Raw genomic sequence first — 23,634 nt, 5'->3', positions numbered from 1 at the left:
AAGGTGATATTTTAGATAGCGGAGAATGACTTATTTGAAGGTATAAAACAAAATTTAAAGCTTCAGAAAAAAAGCAACTCGTTTACTGAAAAGAGCACCCTTCCTCTATCTGTTTAGAATACGGCCCTGAAGCAGCCACTTACGCGGCAGTAATAACTCTACGTTGTCGCGCCGAACTTAGTTACTCGATGAGTGTCGGTAGGAGCGAGCGTTTCACGCGTTCCAAATAGCTAGACGCACTTTTTCACTTGCTCATCTCTAAGATTTCGAGAGAACACGAAAAACATTATTTATTTCTCTCGCATTGAAATATTTTGTATTTATTTATTTTATGTACATTTTGTTTGTTCACTCAATTGGTTATTTACTATTAATATCATTCCAAGGAAAAATGAAAAATATCACATCAGGTGATCATATACATTGCGTACTTTGAAAGGACATTTAAAGTGGCGCGCGAATTCACCCGGTGAATGTTTTTCGTTTACTTCGATTGGCAGGACTGTTCGGAAAATTCGGAAAGTGAACAGGTGTTTTTTGAATGGATTAGCGAGAGAGAGAGAGAGAGAGAGAGAGAGAGAAACAGTAGGCGAAAGGATGCGTAGAGTTTCGGTGAATGGTGAACGATCGGCGGCGAATTGAAGGAAATTTACAAATGATTAAGGTCCTCAAAGATAAACATGAACACGGATTCAGATTCGGTTTACCAATGAAAATGAGGTGAGTCCTAGGAACGAAACCTCAGTTCTATAAGAACGATGTGTTCCTGTAACCTTGCAATCCAATAAGAAGAAGGTAAATAAACAAATGTGATACTTTCATAGGTTACAATATAAAATCCATATGATGTTAATTAAGATAGTAAGAATATAAGGTATTTATATAAATTAAGAAAAAAATGTTTAGCGTTTTGTGTTCATTTTGAATTGCTACTATTAAAAAGCGTTGTTTCGATTTAAGTAGAGAGTCGCTTATTTGTCTTATATATCTGTCGGTCCGTCAGTAGTTCGGTATTTGTTGTTATTACGCTCTTGTATTTCTAATTTTTTCACGAGGTTCAATCATGTTACATTTTCATAACACGTTCTTTTTTTTCTTACTGCTTTACCTTAATTGCCTGCGTTCGTAACGTTACAATGAATTGCGCGATTTAATTGGGAGTGATTCTCTTTGAAAAATTTATATAATAACAAGCATAGAAAATCTCCTCAGAGAATAATAGAAACGTATCCTAAGTTTTCATTTCGAAATCTTTATTCAAGAAATATTCTGTAATAGAATTAATTATGCTTTGTAATATCCGTTTAATGACGCACAAATATGATTGCACCTAAAGATGTAATTTTGTAATTTATTCACATCTCATGAAATATTTAAACTCATTTCTAGTCAAACTACATACATAATTCGTTTTAGTATATAAATTATGCAACAGAAAACTCGAAGATATCCTGTCAAAGTCAGCCAAAGATTTTTGCAAGTAATGCCATCCATAAATATGCGTTGCAATCGTTCGGATATATATTGAGATTACTAAAACTTCATAATGTATCAGTTAGTAAATGTGTTCTATTTTATAGCTATTTGTAGAAAGGGTCATTTAAAAATTTGTGACATAGTCTATTTGTATTGCTTTTTTATTTCTTTCAATAATATATTAATCTAACTTATTCAAATATATTTAATGAATTGTAGATGTGACATATAACAGTTTTAGTATGACCACCAGAAACAATCCATTAATTGATAAAAGAAAAATGATATCAGCTTGGTTCCCATGGCACGCATACATTTGCTTCTTCCTGTATTAAGGCAAGCAATTCTCGGTTACTAGTTTGAAAACAAGATATTGTAGGTTAATTACTTGTTAATTACTACTTGTACTATAAAAAAGCAACAATATTTCTCACGATAAAGCTTTAAAGAAAAGTACACTTTTGAATTTCATTAAAAGAATATAATAACACATTCTATGTTCTATTCTAAAGATATTTAAACCATTTATTAAGATGTTTTTTATTATGACAGTAAGAAAAATATATATTAATCATTGGATTCTTAATCGAATTGAATTAAAAGAATGTATCAGTTAATCTAAAAGTTAATAAGATTATCTACAATTCTTACAATAATTCATAGATCCACAAATTGCATTATTATTCATGGCTTTTATTTATTATTCAATTTTTCTTCTTCTTCTTCTTCACAGGTAAGATCTTGGAAGAATAAAATATGCAAAGGAAATGAGGCTATAGCTAACCAGAGAAGCAAAGTGTTGCTTAATTTGGAAGATAAAATTAAAATTTAAATATGCCACACCAATTTGGATTGCCTACAATGGCTCATGGGATGCAGTCTCCTCCGTCGCCGACTTCGGTCATGTCGGTGTATCCTCGCTATGGCTCAGGCTTATATAGATCCGATCAACAAGAGCAGAGACTTACACGCGAAGCAATGGAACGTTATCTACGCGATCGAAGTGACATGGTGATTGTAATTCTGCATGCTAAGGTAGCACAAAAATCATATGGTAATGAGAAGCGATTTTTCTGTCCTCCACCGTGTATTTATTTATTTGGTGATGGTTGGAGAATGCGTCAAGAACAGATGCTTCGTGAAGGTGAAAGTGAACAATCTGCTCAGCTTTGCGCTTTCATTGGAATTGGCAATTCTGAACAAGATATGCAGCAACTTGATCTCAATAATGGAAAACAATATTGTGCAGCAAAAACATTATACATCTCAGATTCTGACAAAAGAAAACATTTTATGCTCTCTGTTAAAATGTTTTATGGAAGTGGACACGACATTGGCGTATTTCATAGTAAAAGAATAAAAGTCATATCTAAACCTTCAAAGAAAAAGCAATCGTTAAAAAATGCAGATTTATGTATTGCAAGTGGTACAAGAGTAGCACTTTTTAACCGCTTAAGATCACAAACTGTTAGCACTCGCTATCTCCATGTAGAAAATGGTAATTTCCATGCAAGTTCTACACAATGGGGTGCATTTACGATTCACTTGCTAGATGATAATGAAAGCGAGTCAGAAGAATTTCAAGTGCGCGACGGATACGTCCATTATGGTAGCACAGTTAAGTTAGTATGTTCAGTCACAGGAATGGCATTACCACGTTTAGTAATCCGCAAGGTTGATAAGCAAATGGCCAGTCTTGAAGCAGATGATCCTGTATCGCAGCTGCATAAATGCGCCTTCTATATGAAAGATACCGATCATATGTATCTTTGTCTTTCTCAGGAACGTATAATACAATTCCAAGCAACACCATGTCCTAAAGAAGCAAATAAGGAAATGATAAATGACGGTGCTTGTTGGACGATAATTAGTACGGATAAAGCAGAATATCAATTTTTTGAAGGCATGGGACCAGTAAGATCACCCGTAACGCCGGTACCGCTTGTCCATAGTCTTCACTTAAATGGCGGTGGAGATGTTGCCATGCTTGAATTAACTGGTGACAATTTTACTCCTAATCTTCAAGTATGGTTTGGAGATGTAGAAGCAGAGACAATGTATAGATGTCAAGAAAGTATGTTATGTGTTGTACCTGATATATCACTCTTTAGAGGAGAATGGTTGTGGGTACGTCAGCCTACACAAGTTCCAGTTTCTTTAGTGCGAAACGATGGAATCATTTATGCAACTGGTCTAACATTTACTTATACTCCGGAACCTGGTCCACGTCCGCATTGCCCACCAGCAGACGAAATAATGAGGGCCCCACGTGCCATGCACAATCAAGCTAGTATGTCATCAGCGATAGCTGATGTACCATGGAATACACATCAACCTCCACAATCAGGTCTCTGATGTTCTCTAGATAATTATAATATTAACCAAAGTCTAAAACACAGTGATACAAATGATATTCCATTTGAATCCATTGACAATATCAAGGGTAGCATTTACGTCAAGAAGATGTTAGCCATGGAAGTCAATAGCTCTGGACGATATTTAGACAGTATAAAAACGTAACATTTGGCTCACCTTGTAAAAGGTGCGCAAAATATATGTACAATGACGTGCATTATCTACACACTAATATATGGACATACAAGTTGTTGATACAAATTTACAGAGATAATAATTTATAGCAATCTTAGATATACATAAAAGTTTACATGATAAAAATGTGAATAATTAGTGAGTTACGCAATAAAAAGACACATTAACGGGTTTTAAGTGAAAGACGCTCATAGGATAATATTTTACTCAAATATAACAGCATAATTGTATTATCTATACGAGAAAAAAAAATTTTAATATGCATATATAGAATATGCATACATAATATGTATACATATATATATATATGTATATGCAATGTAACTTGTATAATTGCATATCAATAGGGAAGTAATGGTTGTGCATTTAACAGTGATTCATTCACTTTTACTAAATCTTTATAACTATTGTTATTGAAAGAATATAGTTACACATAAATATTTTAGGTGCAATGTGTCTAGAAATGAGCATAAATCAATATTTTGCACATTTATAGATTCATACAAAAACGAGATCACAAAGAAATTTTATTATTTATTAAGACATCCATTAAATATTGAAGCTTTGAATGATTATGAGTTTGTTGCATGTAAATTAATCTTGGATCCATAAAGATCAGAGATTATCTTGTCAATAGAAAGAAACTATATGACAATATAGTTTTTCTCTACCACAATGACACCTAAACAACCTTTCTTGGTCGATATATCGATTTATTTTAATAATTGTATATTTCTATAATGAATATATATGTATATATAATAAAAATGTAAGTTGCTTCGATCTAAATGTTATTATGACTTGAACGTCATAATTTCCAAATTAATAATATATGTATTTTGATGTATTATTGATAATTTTACTGATTTTCTGCAAGATGCATTGTATTTCAAAGCATTGCGGAAAGAATAATTTTTTTACAGAAATATAGCTTCTATAATAAACAAAAGACAAAACTCTACTATCATTATTGACTATAATTAGGAACTTCTCTAATGTATTATACAATATATTTAACTTTAATAATATATTTTTTAAAGAAAAAGAGAACAAGCATCAGATTGAAAAGCTATACATATGAGTTTTTATGTCGCTATGTGTTATAGAATAAATTGACATAATTTACATTATATCATTTTTACTTCATGCTCCAAAATGTTTCCTATTCCTAAATACTACGATGAAAATAAATAAAACGTTTAAGAAAAACAATAGTCAACGATATACATAGTATATGTATAAAGACAAATTCTATTATATTTGAAAATAGAATAATCTGTACATAATCGAAATTTGTACGTTATAATTACAAGAATGTTGAGTGTATTTTAATAAATAAGTCATATGTATATATATAATTCAGCGTATAAAAATAGGTATTTATAATAATATTTATAATTATTAAAAATTACTGGGACTATATTGATGGGGGTGCTAATTCATCTTCGTACCTGTAAATATATTATAATGTTTTATCTTTTATATACATGAATTATCTACGAAACGTAGACGTACGTATGTTTTTAAAGAAGTTTTTAAAATTGATAGATACTCAAAAACTAGTACTTAAGAAAATTTCATTACCCAATTAAACTTAATTCGTTTTAATTTAAGATTCAGTTGAAATAAATCTGGTTCATTAGGTTTATGTCAGGGTTGTCTTTTTTCTAAGTATATTTGAACGTAGTCGTCTCAAGGAGGAAATGAGATAACATCATCTTAAGAATGTCTTCCTGAAAAGATCTATTGTGAAAGGAAAACGTGTATATATTCCATGGGAATTTACCCACGATTAACACTTGTATCGCATAATTGAAGAATACTATTGTCTTTATTATTCACAATTTATAAATGTGGATTAATAAGTAATTATATTCTTTAATATCATTGGACGGATACAAGTTTATGTAGTTTCTGATTTTTCTTTTTCGTTCTTTTTTTTTTCTCTTGTTATAATTTATGAATCTCGATATCGTTAAATAAACACTTTAAAAAATCATTTCGCAATATTTTCATATTCACAACTTACGTATAGTAATATTTATTACCTTATTGTCATTTTCAACAATTTTATGTACTATTTAAATAATAAGAAAAATGTCATTTATATCGAAACCGAATAGTATATGCTTTAGCACAAAGTCCTCTGATTATATATGTATAATATAAAGCAGATTAATATTTTACAAAATTCTATGAAAGTCTTATTTTTAAATAAATCATATACAATGCTTTTAGATCATTCTTTTATATAGATATACTTTTATTCCCTTTGTATTATCAATTATACTGTTAATTGCAAATTGAACGGTAAGAGTGAAACAAATAAATCTGGCTTTTATACTTATTTCTAATGTAAAACGAATAAACTAAACAAGTAATTTGCTTGTATTTAAATAATATGGTGTTGAAAAAGTTAATACTGTAATTATAATATTAGAAACATTAAACTTTATGACATTAATTTAAAAAGAAACAAAAAATAAATACAAAAATACCACATAAAAACATAATGAATGTGCTCTTTGCATGATAAAAAAATACCACTTCAACGGTATTGTATAGTAAATATAAACAGTCATTAACAACAATATTTCGATACGGTCAAATTGAGTTTGCCCTAAAATTACTTACATTTTGTTTTACACTTCAAATTTCTAATGGAAAGTATAGTTATTCTTATTCTTCACTCACTCTCTCTCTCTCTCTCTCTCTCTCTCTCTCTCTCTCTCTCTCTCTCTCTCTCTCTTTTTATTTTTTATCACTTATATTGAAAAAATAGAAAAATTTACGAATTATTTTTTAATCGCTTTGGAGGAAATGTAGCTATAAATCTATTTCATTCTTATTGTACGTTGCTTATTCATATTTGTGAGCATTAATGAAATATATGACGTTAACAGATCATCCATTTTATAGCCAAGTGAAGTTTCACACAAAAGTTTCGAGCCTCTTACCAAGTTTCCTATTGTCATATGAAAGTAAGTGTTACCAGATGACCAATTAGAGATTCTAGTAAAAGGATGTGTTATTAATATATCCTAAAAAAGAAGTTATGAGTTTAATTAACATTAATTTATTTTTACAGTACATTAGATATGTAATGTGGACAATCCATATTAAATTACCTTTGTTTGAGGATGTATAACGCTTACTCCATGTTTATTAATTGCAATTAAAAGTAATTCTGGATAATTTGGTTCTGTACTTTGCTTAACTTCAAAGAATGCAGATCCAAACGTTGGCCACCGATAAACTATTTTCAAAAATGTTATTTTGGCATCCTCTGGACTCATTCCTATATAGAAAATGATTGCATTACTACAATGATAAAGGGACATTTACTCGTATGAGGAAATTTCACGAGTTTTTGTATTTTTATACTTACCAGCATCTTGATTATATGCAGCTATTATAGATCTTTTCCAGTCATTAGAATTTTGTATCTTTACCAAATCGCTTGGTATAAGTTCTCTTAACATTTGTCTATTTAAAATAAGTCCAAAATAAGTAACTGATTCATTAAAAATATATTCAATAAAGTGAACAACCCGTACACATGAGTTTAATGAAAAACTTACGGAATCGCCTGAAGTTCTTGTTTACTTTCTCCAAAACGTACTCTATATACCAATGCTGCTAATCTTGAAGCTTCTTCTTTAGTACATTTATGGTATCCTAGAAATGTTCAAATAAACGTGATTATTATATTAATAAAATTGATCTAATTAGACATTTTATGGTATACCTCTGAGTAACTTTGGAAGTTCTTGATGAAAGTGGAATATAAGATCCGCATTTCTGTCTTTCCCAGGAACTGTATTTGTCCATAGCTTTTTCATAAAGAATACTTGATACGAGAACTGGGGCGAAACACCTACGATATGGATATGGATATAGATATGTATATGTATATATAGTTTTAAATTTAATTGAATTTACCTTCCCGCGATGGTCTAGCTTTTCTGATCCAATCTGTTAGGTGCCGCACAAAATCGAAAAAGAAATCACCTTCTGGTACAGAAATGACCTTATCTGCGATTTTGACAAATAAACTAAAACCTTCTGCTGAACGTAAATTAAGCCTTTGCGCAATGTTTTGACAAAAATCCTTTGCTCTTGTAGATGAATCAACCTCAAACGCCTATGCGTAAGAGAAAGAGTTATTATATAAATACTTAACAAATAAGTATATATCGTAATAACTATGCTTACCTCGTCAGTATCATCTGGAAAATAGACTTTATGAAATATTTGTGTTGTCTTATGTTGGATAGCTTCTACTTCCACTTGATGAGGAGGATATTTTCGTTGACCGTTACGTAAAGTTTTTTGAAGCCTTTGTAAAGAATCTTGAGATATAGGATGCCGTCTTGTGCGTAAAAATAATGTTAATTCCTGTAATTAACAATACTTAGCTACGAATGAAATGCGAAGAATTCAAAGAAAAATGATATTATTATCAATCGTACTTTAAGAAGACTTTGACTACAAGTAAAAAGTCCAGTAGTGAGCCACATCAACTCCCACCCGCGTTCTTCGCTAAGTCTATTACAATTTTCGGTTAGTTGCTTCATTATTTGACAATAAATTTCGTCTCTTAATATTTCATTCTTTAAAGGACCATCAAAAATAAGATCAGTGTATTCATTGCCTATTCGAGGTCTTTTGGTTGGCAAATCACCCATATATTTTAAAATAGCATTAAACGCAAAACACGCTTCTTCTGCAAGCTCTTCCTTGGATATTAACTTTTTCAAGAGCGGTTGCTTTATCGGTTCTCTCGAGTGATGCCATAATTCATCTGAATGACCTCTTCTTGCGGTTGTCAGAGTTAAAGCTTTTGACATTGTTCTCTTTGGCGGAATTCTAAAACCAATCAATGGTATATAAAATAAGACAATTTTTATTATTTAATGCGAGATTCATTTTTTACAACAAAATGTATATACCGAAAGTGGTCAATGGCATATTCCATAAGAGTATGAGGTTTGTCTCGAGATTCAACTCCATTTATTTGTTGAGGATATAATTTACGGCCATTTTCAGTACTTTCCATACTAAACAATGCCTATAATAAAAAGGAATATTTTCACATTTAAAGGGTTTGCGTAAGATAGAGAAAGAGAGAGAGAGAGAGAGAGAGAGAGAGAGAGAGAGAGAGAGAGAGAGAAAGATGATAAATTTTTACCAATATATCATTCGGGGGCTTAGTAAGAGACGGTAAAACGTAAACTGTCTCTACAGGGAAATCTCCCTTCTCGCCAGTCCTTTCGCAAGTTCCGACACACCAAGCCGAATTAAGAACACTTTCGCCATTATTGTCATCTTCCAAAATAATAAGATCTCCTTTTTGAAAATTTAAAAATGAGGATCCTTCGCCAGGTGCTTTGTAATCTTGTACTGCTATAACATGTTTACTACGTTTTTTTAGGCCTTCTAAAAAGTATACAACCAAATCACGAATATCTTCTGCGTTAGGGCTCTGGAATGTAAATTCCTCTCCCCGCACCGTCGACAAACTGAATGTCTGTGTAAACATCTTGTTCGTTCTAAAAAAAACGATTTGATAAATAGATTCTGTTACGGTAATGAAATAATTAGATTCACTATCGTAGTACGTACTTTTGACTAGACACGGTGGTAATTTCAGGGAAGGACAATTCCAGAAGCACTTGTTCCTGATCATCAACAACATAAACTCCGGTCCAATTGACAGCTATAATAACGTCGTTCTTAGGCAAATTTGGACCAGAATTTCTATAAGCTTCATAGAAACGAGAAAAAAGTAAAGGCCATTTGAACTTTGCATAGCCTACTATATCCTCCTTAACGCGTAAAACAGGTACTTTTTCTTTTAAATAATAACTCTGTAAGTATTAAAAGTATTATCTTTTCAATCTAAATCTTTTCGTTTTATATGATTAATAAAATATAATCATTGATATTTAACCTTTTTATATGCCTGCAGAACAAGATGTCCCCATCTGTCAATGGCCTTGTCAATACTAGCTAAACAATAATCCGGTATATAATTAGGTAGTAAAGTATATAATCTTTCTGTATTCATGTCCGTATGATACTCTATATAATATTGCTGAGCCGCGATCATTGCCAAATCTTCTTCCTTGTCGCACCGATATTCACCGAATTTAACACCTCTGACTACTTGTTGATATATCAGATTTGTCGCTACTTGATCTTCCGTTGGTTCGTGCCAGGGAGCAAAGATTTCTTTTCGGAAAAACAATCTCCATGGCGCATTTCGTTCCTGTGCACCTTGTTCTTTAGCGTATTGCTCGCATTGAGAAATAGCATCCATAACGTGATCACCGCCGCTACCCAATGATGAAACTTTATCGAATAGCGCGATATAAAGGGAGAATCCAAATTGATCTCTTAATGAAATTTTATCAGATAGTTGATTGCACAATTCTCTAGCTGTGGTTGCTGAATCAGCGAAAAGAGTCTTGGTATTTCCGTCCATGAATGTGATAGGTAGCATAATTGGTTTTTTCGATTTTGTTGCCTGGAGTTCCAACCAACTTGGAGGCTGATTACGAGTACCATTATTGAACGTTCTCTTTAGACGATCTTCGCAGTACGGAGCATAGCCCGGTGGCCCTTCTCTTATAAATGCACGCAGATAGTTGACGAATTTTTCAGACGGAGCGAAACAACCGACGCAGAGAGATAATAAAATCCAGCCACGAGCGTGAGATGATTTAGATGGATTATTCGTTAATTGCTTGCAAATTTGACAATAAATTTCATCTCTTAATTCTGCTCGGAGTATTCCATGGCCAATAATAAAATGTAGTTTTTCCAGATTTGAAGTCGGTCTTGCTTCTAACCAAGATTGATAACTATCCGCTGTGTATTCGTCTTCTTGCAGTCTCCTTCTAACATCCTCTCCTAATTTATTCTTCTTTTTTAAGGTCAACGATACTAATTTTCGTCTAATAGATCGTGGTTTCTGCTTTAAGAATGATTCCTAGCAAATAATGTAATAATATATATATATATATATATAGTTATTGAAACAAATAAAAAATAAAAATAATATAATCTGGACATACTGGATCCATGCCCATCATCTGTGCTTCTTGGAATTCTTTACTTCTAATGAAATTACGTCCGAGTGTTGCAGTTACTTTTGACATGACAGACGTTGTATCTCTGTCCATCGTATGAAAACGTGGCTCTGGAAGATCACCGGTAAAACGGAGTATGGTGATCCATAAAGCTTGAGCAGCCTATAGAAAAATAGCATTACATCTATCAATATCTTATATTTTATCTTTGTAAATATTTGTCAAATATTTTCAACTTACCAGTTGGTCTCCTTGCGTATGCAGGGGCAGTAATGGATGTTTCAATGGCTTCTTTGAGTACTGGTGCGTGATATTACCCTGAAAATACGTAGCTGCAAACTTTTGAAATTTAAATTCGGATAGGTCTTCCTCATCTTCCGAAGCGGTTTGAACCGGACTAATAATTTCTTGCTGATCAGCTTTAGGAGCTGGAAGATCCTGAAAAAGCAAATAAGATGTGCATTTGGATGTGTTGAAGTAAAACATAATTTAATCAGGCACATAATAGTAGAAATAAATAACTAACATTGAAAACAGAAGTTTCCCTGGCTGGCGTCGGTGCTTCGCTACTCGAATCGGGTAAGAAATCAAACATCGCTTCGACTAATTTACTATCGTCAACTGGCTCGTCTTGTTTCTTCGCCGCATCGTTAATCAAATTTTTCTTAATTTCCATCCTGCGTCTATCTTCAAGTTCCATTTCTATCTCTTTTCGTTCCAATTCTTGCATTCGTTCCTGGGAAATTAATTAAAAATTTAAATACTAATATAATAGAATTTTATATTTTATGCTTTAATGCACGCACCCTATAATTTTGTTCAGCGATTTCTTTAGCTCTTTTATTTCCTTGATCTTTCAGTTCGCGTTCTTCTTTCTTCCGCAACCTCAATGCTTCAATGTGCAATCTATACTCGTATTTAATTTTTTTGTACCTTCTTTGTGCTATCAATCTTCTCACGTGCGCTTGAATTTTAACAATTGCCCATAATTTTTTGCGGTACATTTTGCGTACTAAATGACCTCTAGCTCGCGCTTGAAGAGCAACTATATGTCCACGCAAATGTCGAAATCTATGAGAAAGTACTCGTGATCTTATGAGAGCTTGTAATCTCATATAGCCACTCTTCATACATTTGTAACGATGCCGTTGAGCGTAGCCTCTCCAATACTTTTGTATTATCATTGCAGCCGCTCGCATACGTATAAATCTTCTTCTGTAAACCCATCCACGTATATTTCGTTGCAATATCAAAATTTTTCGCGTCAAGACACGATCGCGTTCTTGCTCCAAAAATAAATCGTGTGCATCCTTCAAAAATACTTTAGTGTGTCCTAATTGATAATCCGATCTTCCTAGAACTACATGGCAAATTTTTGAAGTAGCAGCTCGACAATCGACCTATCATAAGAAAGCTTAATTAATTTTTAATAATATATTCATTTAGAAAATATATTATAATTCCTTAATAGAAAGGGAATTTCATATAAATGAAATATATTGACAATATGATAATATTTTGAGTGATATACTTTGTGCGCAGGTGGTACACCCGATATAAGGAATCTGTATCTCTCAACGAACTCATGAAAGGAATGCCTGATTGGATATCCAGCTCTACGTATTCTAATTGTTTCCATCATTCCAGAGTATCTTAATTGTCGGCAACACAATCCTCTATCGAACATCTAACAATAAGATAATTTTGAATTATTGAAACAATGATTTTCAAGTTATAGTAAATTTCATTTTATAGTAGAATATTATAGAATATTACTGAATATTATTTTGATTTGATGCCGAGACGTACCATAGGTTTTTTATATTCGTTAGGTTTAATACATCTTATGAAAAAAGGCTGACAGCTGCATAAAGTTTTCATAAGGGAATCTAATGACTTTTTGAACTGAGTCGACAAAGTTGGTGCTCTTTTTCTAGTTTCAGATCCCATACCAATATCCTCGATGAAGCACGTTTGTAAAAATTTATTTGAAGATATATGAATGAGTTGTAACAAATCAGCGCTAAACGTGTCTCTATTTTTTTCGAGAAAACTTCTAGTGTCATAGAAAACAACACCTGCGAAATGGTTCAATCCAAATGAAGTATTGATATCCGATTTTGGTTTCAAGTAATTTCTGTGTGTCCCATGAGTCTTATGAATCTTTGCTAACATCGTTTGGTCCGTTCCCTGAAAACGCGTGGGTTAAGTATAATTATTTACAATTAATTAAAAAAAGTAAAAAGTACAAAATACGTACTTTAGGAAACTTTGATTCTTCATCGATAAGTGCCATAATATTTAATTGCTTAATAGCTATTAAATCTAATGCATCTTGATTGTCGACGAATTCTATATGCTGCCAATTAATACCTTCGTGATTATATTCTTCTTGTTCTAGCTTAAAGATATGTTGTACAAAAAATTGTTGAAGATTTTCATTCGCGTAATTAATGCAAAATTGCTCAAAGCTATTGTGATTAAAATTTTCAAAACCAAATATATCAAGAACACCGATGGCACTGCGCGAAGTATTCTTCGGTCTGTAAATAGCTTCGTTAATTTTTTTCACAATATGTATAAATAATCGCCCGTATATTCCTTTAACGAAAGCGTCTCTTATATCGACCGATTGTTCCCTTGACAACGTGGAAACCTATTTAATTAAATATACATTAATTAATGATATAAACAGATTCAATCTTATTCATTGTGGCTAAAACTTACTACAGTCTCGCCGTGAGCAAATATTGTTTTTCGTGTAAGAGCATCTATCAATGATTGTACTGGAACACCCAACAAATGCGCTACTCTCTGAACGTTTGTCTGTTCTGGTATTTCCGTTGCGTCCAAATTATCTATAAGTCAATTACAAATAAATGAATTACAAAATTATAACTACAAGTGAAACAGAGAGAACTAATATTCGTAGATTTTCTTAAACATACCTACGACAGTAGCTCTGTATTTAATGTTTCCCATATGTAACAAAGCTGCGAGGAGCTTTAAAACCTCCCATATTTCGGAATCAGTAAACAACAATACTTTCATAGCTGATCTTATATCAGCAAATTCGGCAGCATCGTCTCTCCCCTCGCACGTTATACTCCCTCCCTAAATAATATTATATCTAGTAAATATAATCGATATAATCAGTTTTACTTTTTAAGATTTACGAGTAAGATTCCTCAAGGCGGCGCAGCGCGTAAAAAAGCGATAGCACAATAAGAGAGCGCAAAAGTGAGAAACCACTGCGTTACTTACTCCCGTTAGATACCTGTACGACGAGGCATCCTCAAGTTCTAGCTTTTGTTTTTCTTCCTTTGACAGTCCAGCCAGCATACAATAAAAAACATGATAATTCCTTTCGTCTAAGCTTTGAGACACGATGCGGGATTTTTCCAAAAGATATTGTTCTATCTTGGCACCTTCTATCACACCATGCTCGTTAAAATGAATATCTATATATTTACCGAAACGAGAGGAGTTATCGTTTCTCACAGTTTTCGCATTACCAAAGGCTAAAATGAAAATAGAATATTGATAGGATGTCTACAATATTTGTACATATCGATTAAACATATATTTGTATATATCGATTAAACAGTACCTTCTAATATCGGATTTGCTTCTAAGATCTGTTGTTCTATCCAAGAGTGCTTGCCGCTGATTGCCGCTAAATATTGTAAAATTAATTTCGTACTCTCAGTCTTTCCTGCCCCACTTTCGCCACTGTAACAATATTATTGTCAATAGTATCCTTAATGTCAATTTTTAACGTCACACGTCATTAAGGAATGAATCCTCATTCACGAAAATTTCAGGAAAAGTAAATAACGCAAGAGTACACGCAAAGAGATACCTAATTACTATACATTGATCTTGACCGTATCTGTTCATGTGTGCATAACTGTTATCGCCGATAGCAAATATGTGAGGCGGAAGTTCTCCAATTTTGCGATCCTTGTAGAGCTTTATTTGTTCCGCGGTGTAAATAGGCAATATCTGATATGGATTTACGGCGACCAATATGGAGCCGGTGTAAGTCTGTAACAGGTTTCAAATTTTTATGAGTTTCATATTTGTTTTTTCCTCATTCAGTTTGCTATAATTGCATAATATATTAATATTGTAATAAGAAATTCATTGGACAATTAACTTATTAATGTAATTAATTAATTTATTAATGTACTATGAAAGAATGTATAAAATATCAATTACTAACATAAATGAGATTCTCGTTATAACGTATCAGTAAATTTCTCAAAATGCCAGCTTCATGGAGGTCTCCTAAGCTGATCATATCTTCGACACCTTGCACGGACGTGGCGTGCATAGCCTTTATTCGTCTCTCCGGAGTCAGCCATTGCTCCTGTCGAAAATAAATTGTTCCTTCGAATATAAAGGTGAAAAATAAAGAAATGTTCCTAAGAAATCGAATAACTCTAACTCTTGTCACACCTTATTATCGTCGTCCTTAACTTGGATCCGTCTACCTTCTGCCGAAATCACTCGTGCTCCGATCGCAACGTCAAATTCTCTTCCCGATATCGGTTCGATCCATATGTAATCTCCCTGAGAATCAACATCAATATATAAATGAACAAAGAACAATAAATTCGTCTGTTAATTTTTTGAAATGCGTACGCGCCCACGATTGTCCATTTTTTACCCTATATATAAACCTGTCTACTTAAACCCCTACAATAGTAAATATTAATTACTAAATATTCAAATTAATTCTCTTATCCGTTAATGCGTTACACTTCGTGGGGAATGATAATGATAAGTGTGTAGAGGGACCTTAATAATAGGAACCTTATATTACGCTATAACTCTGAATGCGACTATTAACTACCTTATAGATAGAGGTAGTTGCTGCTTTTAATTCGAAGAATTATCAATTGCGAATTATCATTGTTCTTGTCTTTTCCTAATGAAAAGAAATGGTTTTTTTTCTAGACGGTTAGCCGATAAACACTTTATCGCTAACCGTAAATCTTGCAAAATTGCGACAGTAAATCGCAAAAGCTTTTGCTCGATTATTATTTATATCTTTCTCTCTTATCAAAAGATGATCAAATAAAAAGAGAGGAGAAAAGGGCGAAGCATCGATTCAAAGTTCGATCTAACACGATTTTATTATGCAGCTCTATTTCACGTCATTCAAAAAGAGTTTAACATTTTTGCGTGATTAAAGATAAAAATTGATTGATAATAATTATACTCTAACTTTAGATATTATTATTTAGATGTATAATAGTAAATTAAATATATTAAATGAGCGTTCTCTCTAAACGGTATCTTAACATACACGATGTTCTAACGCTTGCCGTAGAATCCCATAGAACTTTGGCTGATTATAATGGTCTATGCTTTCCGGTTGTCCGTCTCATCGAAGGATATTATGTCCGTTCGTCGATTTTAAATGAAAATATATTCGATTCGCCTATTTTATTTTTCCACTCCAATCTATAATGATTAGATCTAGTTTGAGAATTATAATGTTGCTTTCTAACATTCGTTTATATTTCAAAAGAAGACTCCGTTAATCTTTTGTTTTCGATTATGGCTTTTGAAGTGTTTTAACAGTCATCTATTGAAAATAAATAGAGAAAAAACATAAGGTACAAATTGGAAGATACGAATCAAAGGCACGTCCGGCAGACGACTCTCGTACCGTTACACGACAGCTAGATCGTTCGTGCGAACGATTCCGAGGTGTTGTACAGGGCATTAGCGCGGTAGTAAAGGACCGTTAACTATGCCTAATTAACCGATCGCGCGTTTCTATAGGTATGTTTCTATATGTTTCTCAGAAAGATGCAGACATTTTCTTAGTTCTCTTGTCCAAAACTTTATTCAATATTAGTAAGCAAAAATAATATTGTCAAAACAATTCGTTTTATCGAATAAATGTATTTACTTCATTTATTTTTTCTACATTTTCTTTTAATTATTTACCAAAAACCTTCCGCTCGGTCGTAAGAACCTTTCGATTGAATTTTAATTGAATAAGAGAGAGAGAATGAGAGACAAAAAGAGATAAAAACATTCCCGCGAATATAATAAAATTTGAAAAGGTTCTCGCGAATAACAGAGTGTTATGTTAGTGACCGTCTTGAGAAAAAGGAAAGATAAACGGCACGAGTCACAATCGATAGAATCGATCGTGCTCAACTAGACGAGCAATTGATATTATTTTCCTCTATCGATATCGAAAGAAAATTCCTTTTACAATAATGTTCTCGTTTCGACGATTTATTATTAAGAATAGTAAACTTACATTTAAATATAATAAAAGAAAAGGAACATCTTACCCGCGTAACGATGACCATCTCTTAAGTCGTGGTTGTCGGCACTCCACCTAAAGCAAGACAAATATTTTCATTTCTCCATCGTTTCTTTCCTTAGTTCTATTTCTTTTGAATATCTATATACGCATCATGAAGAAATGAAGTTAAACCGCGGAGCAAGAACATCGGAAGCGTAAATACAGGTTATGCAGTAAACTACAGTGACCGTCTACATTTTACTTCAAGGATGATACTAAGGATAGTTTGATTGCGATTACGATCGTCTATTCGCTGCTAGATATACTTTGATATGTTTCGTCTATTTTTCTTCTTTGTTTTTGTCGCTATCACCAAGAATAAAATCGACGAACGCAATTTTCTATCACCGAGTTGAATAAATTGTCTCGTTGTCAGTAAAAAGTCGCATTAAAAGTATCGAAATCAATTAATAATCAAGCAAACGTGTGATTGTATTGATGATTAAGCGGTTTTTATAAATGACTAGTTTGGGATGTGAGTTATAAGTATGTACATATGCATGTGCGTAGAGGAGAATTAAAGCTGAGAAAAATCATTCTTGCATACGTCGACGATCTCTGCTCGATCACCGTTACAGTGGAAGCAGCATAAACCTGTTTGTAAAAGTGGGTTAGAGTAGTTCGTGCTGCCAAGCCATACGGATCCACGGCAGGATCCACTAAGAATCCTCTCGATCCGATCGATCTTTTTCTCCTCGATGGATGTGATAGATTTAAAACGAAAATTGTCACAAATTCCACGAATCCATAGGAGAGAATAAGCGAAACGACGCTTATCCGAGCGTAGAAATGTAATCCCAATGGAATCGCGTTCATCACTCAATGAGGAGAAATATCACGCTCGATTCGTTTCTAAAAGAACGTTTTGTTCAGTGTACGCCGATGAGATGTCAAATTTAGGTTCTGATAGTTCCACAACAGTGAACACATTCCTGTCGAACGCTGTTTCGAAAAGGAGACAACAGCAACGTACAAGATTTATTTGAAGCCAACTATTTTTTATTTATGCACACATATAAAGAATTAAACATTGATCATTATTTTATTGTTATTGTTAGTTTAATACTACATAGCCACGCAAGCTCGTAAATAAGATCAATGACAATATGTAAAGATCGAGTGTGTTTTGTTAGGCATTGCTGACTATTTCGAAGAAGATAAATATAAATACGATTATTTCTCGAATCTTTGAATCGACATTTAATGTCGTATGTGCATATTTTAATTCAATCTCTCGATTTGTCAAAAGTAGGTTAAGCGGCGGCAGCATGTGTTTACACGCCGAGCTCGAATATCCCCGTGACACATTCAAAGTATATATGTAAGTATGTCCCGTTGTTACGTTCATATTTCGCGCCTTTCCGTAAACTTTTACTGCCGGCGGCTGCTATGCTTTCTCGTCGACTGTCCCTTATTGTTAGAATTAATCTTATACGTATGGAAATAAACAAAACATACGCAAATATAAATAAAAATAATCAATAGATATTTCTAATATAAATATTACTAAGCACATGAGTTTCGATGTCGAAATACAACAAGCAACATCTTGATGGTTTCATCTCTCTCTCTACGTTTGTTATAATAATATATTATATATAGATTATTATAGCGTAAAGAACTAGAGAGTTTCACTACGAACTTGAAATAAGGAAAGTATAGAGGAGTCGCAGTCATTGACTTTGAAAGTATCTAACGAGCGGTCAGTACCGTGTGCAAGAGACTTTAACGGGCGATCAAACAACGACGCGTAACCAAAACATGCGTTACGATGAACTACGTGACTTTCCAACTATGCCCTTGATTGTATTTCGACTTCATTTGCCTTAAATACTTGTCTTTATACTCATTTTTATTTGATTACTCGAGCTTAATCTCAGCTTTACAAATAATGTCTCTTTTGTAAAAATACATACGTGCCATCGGATATGGCCGCCATTGCAATCCGACATGACAACGAGTGTCGTTGAAAAAATATGTATACTAATTCTTTATACGCATCGCGATTCGAAAAGAGATAAAACGATACGTACGCGTATACGCGCGTACGCTAAGTGTTCGCATATTTCTTCATGAATCATCCCTACTTTCCTCTTCTTCTGTTGTTACACAAATAAAACCAAGATTTTGCACTTTCCACGTAAATAGAAACTATCGATCGACGAATCGGAAGACAACCCAAGGATCGTGCATCATCGATTAATCAGTGAGTGACGTCATGCGAAAAAAAATCAAATCAAGACGCACATTTAAACGATTGTTAAGTTTCAAATGCCTTCATATCTACAATTAAACTTCTTTCTTTCTCTCTCTCTCTCTCTCTCTCCGTTTAACGTTTTTTACACATACTTTACACAATCTACATACAGATTCATAACTTACGTATGCAATAAGTGTCACTTAAAATCATGCACTCTGAAAATCAGTTAAAATTATCGAGTTAATTTTTGTGCAGTGAAAATGCATAAAAATATATAAACCATATGCAAAACATATGCAACATAGAAAAATCCGCGCGCGTAATCTATTTTATTAAAGTAGTCATTCGGAAAGTCATATGACAATAATTAATAAAAGAATTTTAACTGATTTTCATAGAGGACTATGAGTCAGTGTAACAGTGAATTTCAAAGAGATACGATCAATTATCATTCATTTAAAATATATCTAATGTACATTACTAATATTATGGTTTGTAATGTATTTCCTTTGTTTTTATAATTATACCAACTCTTAGAATTTTTAGTATACCACATCAATAGTTTTCAAATAAAAATCTAGTAAGCGTAACGATGCAAAATTTTAACTGACACTCACTGTACGTGTATACGTAACGTAGAGATATGTATGCAGGAACTCTCGCGGTAATCGATCGCCAAATGGATTTAACACAACTAGTAGAAACACCGATTATCGCACTCAATCATATTGCGTTTCTCTTTGAGAAGAAAGAAATATTTCATTTGTTATTAAGAGAAATTGCTTTCATAGATAATCAAAACCTCGAATTTTGAAGCAACGACAAAGATTGTTAATTCTTTCATCAAAAACATCTCCCCACGAACACGATATGTGTGACACGACCAAGTTATTTCTTTGTCGCAAAAAGTAACTTCTACTTGGCTTCCATTCGTCATAAGTCATACAAATATGCAGTAAAAACCGACGGACTGAGAAAGGAATAGAGAGAGAGAGAGAGAGAGAAAGAGAAAGAGCAAAAAAGGCTCGTCATACCGCCATAGATCTTCGTTCGATAATTCTCACAAGGACGCGTTAACACGAAAGATTTAGCAATAAAAAAACGTGTACCCATGCCGAAGAATGCTAGTTAAAATTTCCTACGTAAATTTACAAGAACGATGTACAATTCGTTCAAGTACTACATTGTCGCATTCAAAATGAACGAATTTGTTCGTTCCGCATCACGAACGTGGCTATTTTTTCCCTTGTACATACGTGGCGGCGAAGTGTTGGAAGAAGTGAGAACTAAGAGTAATAATAGAGATAGTTGGTTGGATAGATAACTAATTATATATATATAGAAAGAAAGAGAGAGAGAGAGAGAGAGAGAGAGAGAGAAAGAGAAAGATAGAGAGAGGGAGAGAGAAAGAGAGAGAATTATCGAGACTCGGTCTCGCGTATTGTATTTTAGCTAAGTTAATTACCTTGCGCGAGTAACGATAAGCACGGCGAAAGCAGGTCTCTGCTAGAAGTCGTCGGTGCGCTCCATTAAACTGCACTGCACTGCACTTAACGTGGACCGGCGCGATACACGCTTTTCATGTCCGAAAGAACTCGATCGGCGGAATACACCGGGTATAAACGAACGCGCGAAAACTACTTGTTTTCGCTTATCTTTTTTTATGCGACAAGTTACAGGTGCGTTGAGTAGAAAAGAAAGAGGGAACTTTTAATAATGGATGAGGTGTGCGCGCGAAACAGAACAAAAGAAACAAATGTGGGAAGAAAAAAAGTAATTAATAGAAAAGTTGGAAAAGCATATGTTTTACAAACGTAAAATTGGCGAAAATGACGACGACGAGAATGATCCAAAGGACGGAGATAGCCGTGGCTCGTTCCGAAGGATGGGCCACGGTGCTTCTGACCGGCACGTAAAATAACGCAACCACTCTCGGCTACCTTCGGCACGGTTCGGGCGTAGTCAGGTGGAAGGCAGATTATGGAAGAGGTGGAAAAGTAGCAACGGTATGAATCATATATAGAAATGATTTACTAGTCAAATCTACGGCATATGTCTACGAATGGTTAAATCGTTCATGTTTTCCCGTATTTTTCATTTCCTTCAATTTATTTTTCACTTTTTGCTGAATTGTCTAAATGCATTATCTTTCGGTATGCGTTGTTTTTATCTATAAACCTTCTCTATTTACTACATTTTCTCATTGCGTTATGGTAACTTTCGACCGATAGAAATGATCAATTCGGAATTTCGAACATTCGTTATTTGTTATTGAAATTTTATAGAGAACGCGATAGTTCCCTACGCCCCATCCTACTTTTATATTTAGGAATATTAATTGTTTATAATAGAACGATAAAGAACGTTTCAATCATATATTAATGAAAAAATAAACGATATTATCATTAACGTTGAAAATATATTTTTTACTTCATTTGTAATCGGTTTATACCAATTTATATACTATTGGATGTATACACAGATTTTTTTTTTCTTTACAGTACTATATATATATATATATATATATATATATTATAATATACATACTAATGCATAAAGTTGATGTTGAGATACAGCGATCGCATTATCGAAAATGTTTANTATATATATATATTATAATATACATACTAATGCATAAAGTTGATGTTGAGATACAGCGATCGCATTATCGAAAATGTTTATTATAAAGTAACATTCTCTCAACATAATATGAAATGTGTATTTATGTAACGAGAATAATTCTGATCTAAAAAAGTTCAGGTAGTATACATTTCGTTAGTGATAATTGCCATTTTCTTAAGCGATTAATAAAATATTTTGCCTAAGGGACGTAGCAGTAAAAAAATGTTCATCAAAGAATCTTACAATAAACATAGACTTTGTTAAATTATCTTACGAATGTACATTTTTATATATATGGTACTTTTAAAAGTTTCGTGGGTAATACTTAATATACAGCAATTTTTCGTCCTAAATAAGATAATTATATTAGTCAATTAATAGCACTTTTTGTTATATATATATATATATATATAAAAAGCACTTACAATTTATTTTAATGTTTATTACATTCTTCGTTAACATACAAAATATTGATGATAGTATGTAAAAATACTATAAATGACCCCAACAAAACGAGTGTAATTAAATCTTTTAACATAACTTGATTGAACTTCAAAATGAAATCGATTTAGAACAACGTTAAAAATGAAGACAATTTGTCTTCTAAAAAAAGTTGTAATATATTTTTTATAACAGAATAATATACTTCTTATCATAACCATCTATACTCGAATTTCAATATGAAAGTCAATAGTCCTTATTTTTAAATTTAGTTTAATGACCATTTTTTACTTTCAGGTACGAGACAAGCATACAGATAATTGAGTAATAATCAATTAGAGGAAAAATTGTATGAAAGGTTTAATGTAATGACATAACATACATTGAATCCTTAACATACATATAACATTACATGAATCTCCAATATTAAGATTTTTATGTCATTTGGTTGACATATATTCTGTTATTACGTTTTTTACATAACAATTTATGACAACTAGTTTTATGGAAGCACGAGAAGACTATTGTGTCTATAAAATAGTAAGTTTTAGAAACTATAATAAGTTTTGGAAGGATGTGATGTTTATTGTTTTTTTATCTTCTATGTTGAAATAAGTGAATTTATGACTAAAAGATGAAAAGACGAAGGAAGGCAGACATGGTCAGAAAAGGAGTAAAAACCATTTAAAAAATAAATTAAACATTTTTGCCTAATAGTCATCGGTGAAAAGCAAAATTCTTGTAAAAGCTATTAGTTATTTAAACAAACATTAAAGGTAAAGACTCTGCATAATTTATTTTAAAACATATTTTGCTTATGTATATATATAAGAATATATATAAGAATATATGTATATAAGAATAACATAATAGTAATTAACATAACAGCCATAGTTCATAAAATTAATATACAGAAT

At 32.7% G+C, this 23,634-nt stretch overlaps 2 protein-coding genes and 1 long non-coding RNA gene across 6 annotated transcripts; 2 read left to right on the top strand and 1 right to left on the bottom strand.

The window, feature by feature from the left end:
• The first annotated feature begins 334 nt into the window (after positions 1–334).
• LOC106783864 (suppressor of hairless protein) lies at positions 335–6,428 on the top strand. 3 transcript variants are annotated; one of them, XR_001381361.1, is made up of 2 exons: positions 335–795; positions 1,696–1,811. XR_001381361.1 is itself a non-coding variant. In XM_014742789.1 (2 exons), the coding sequence occupies exon 2, from the start codon at positions 2,311–2,313 to the stop codon at positions 3,829–3,831; it is 1,521 nt and encodes a 506-aa protein (XP_014598275.1). In that variant the 5' UTR covers positions 335–720; positions 2,210–2,310; the 3' UTR covers positions 3,832–6,428. The 3 variants fall into 3 exon arrangements, 2 of the variants coding, with proteins under 2 accessions (XP_014598275.1, XP_014598274.1); XM_014742789.1 differs by lacking the exon at positions 1,696–1,811 and adding an exon at positions 2,210–6,428 and having other exon boundaries at positions 335–720; XM_014742788.1 differs by lacking the exon at positions 1,696–1,811 and adding an exon at positions 2,210–6,428.
• Positions 5,842–21,648, bottom strand: LOC106783858 (myosin-VIIa). Of its 2 annotated transcripts, XM_014742773.1 has the most exons (28): positions 21,120–21,648; positions 17,441–17,487; positions 15,582–15,695; positions 15,346–15,492; positions 14,983–15,167; positions 14,731–14,852; positions 14,385–14,641; positions 14,069–14,234; positions 13,848–13,978; positions 13,381–13,776; positions 12,930–13,310; positions 12,652–12,807; positions 11,927–12,520; positions 11,647–11,856; positions 11,361–11,558; positions 11,106–11,282; positions 9,980–11,020; positions 9,652–9,896; positions 9,218–9,578; positions 8,979–9,097; positions 8,499–8,895; positions 8,242–8,424; positions 7,969–8,170; positions 7,775–7,903; positions 7,608–7,704; positions 7,415–7,512; positions 7,155–7,324; positions 6,861–7,067 (listed from the first exon to the last, which is right to left on the bottom strand). In XM_014742773.1, the coding sequence occupies exons 2-28, from the start codon at positions 17,456–17,458 to the stop codon at positions 6,861–6,863; spliced, it is 6,501 nt and encodes a 2,166-aa protein (XP_014598259.1). In that variant the 5' UTR covers positions 17,459–17,487; positions 21,120–21,648. The 2 variants fall into 2 exon arrangements, with proteins under 2 accessions (XP_014598260.1, XP_014598259.1); XM_014742774.1 differs by lacking the exon at positions 21,120–21,648 and having other exon boundaries at positions 5,842–7,067; positions 17,441–17,458.
• On the top strand, positions 21,575–23,453 carry LOC106783867. Its single transcript, XR_001381362.1, has 2 exons — positions 21,575–21,660; positions 23,015–23,453. It is a non-coding gene; the product is annotated as an uncharacterized LOC106783867 (long non-coding RNA).
• Positions 23,454–23,634: the final 181 nt, after the last annotated feature.

This window comes from Polistes canadensis, unplaced genomic scaffold (genome assembly GCF_001313835.1).
Source record: "Polistes canadensis isolate GaletaPanama2010 unplaced genomic scaffold, ASM131383v1 scaffold_27, whole genome shotgun sequence".
Classification (NCBI taxonomy): Eukaryota; Metazoa; Arthropoda; class Insecta; order Hymenoptera; family Vespidae; genus Polistes; species Polistes canadensis.
Note: the sequence above shows the minus strand (reverse complement) of the source record. Positions and strands in the feature narration are given on the sequence as shown.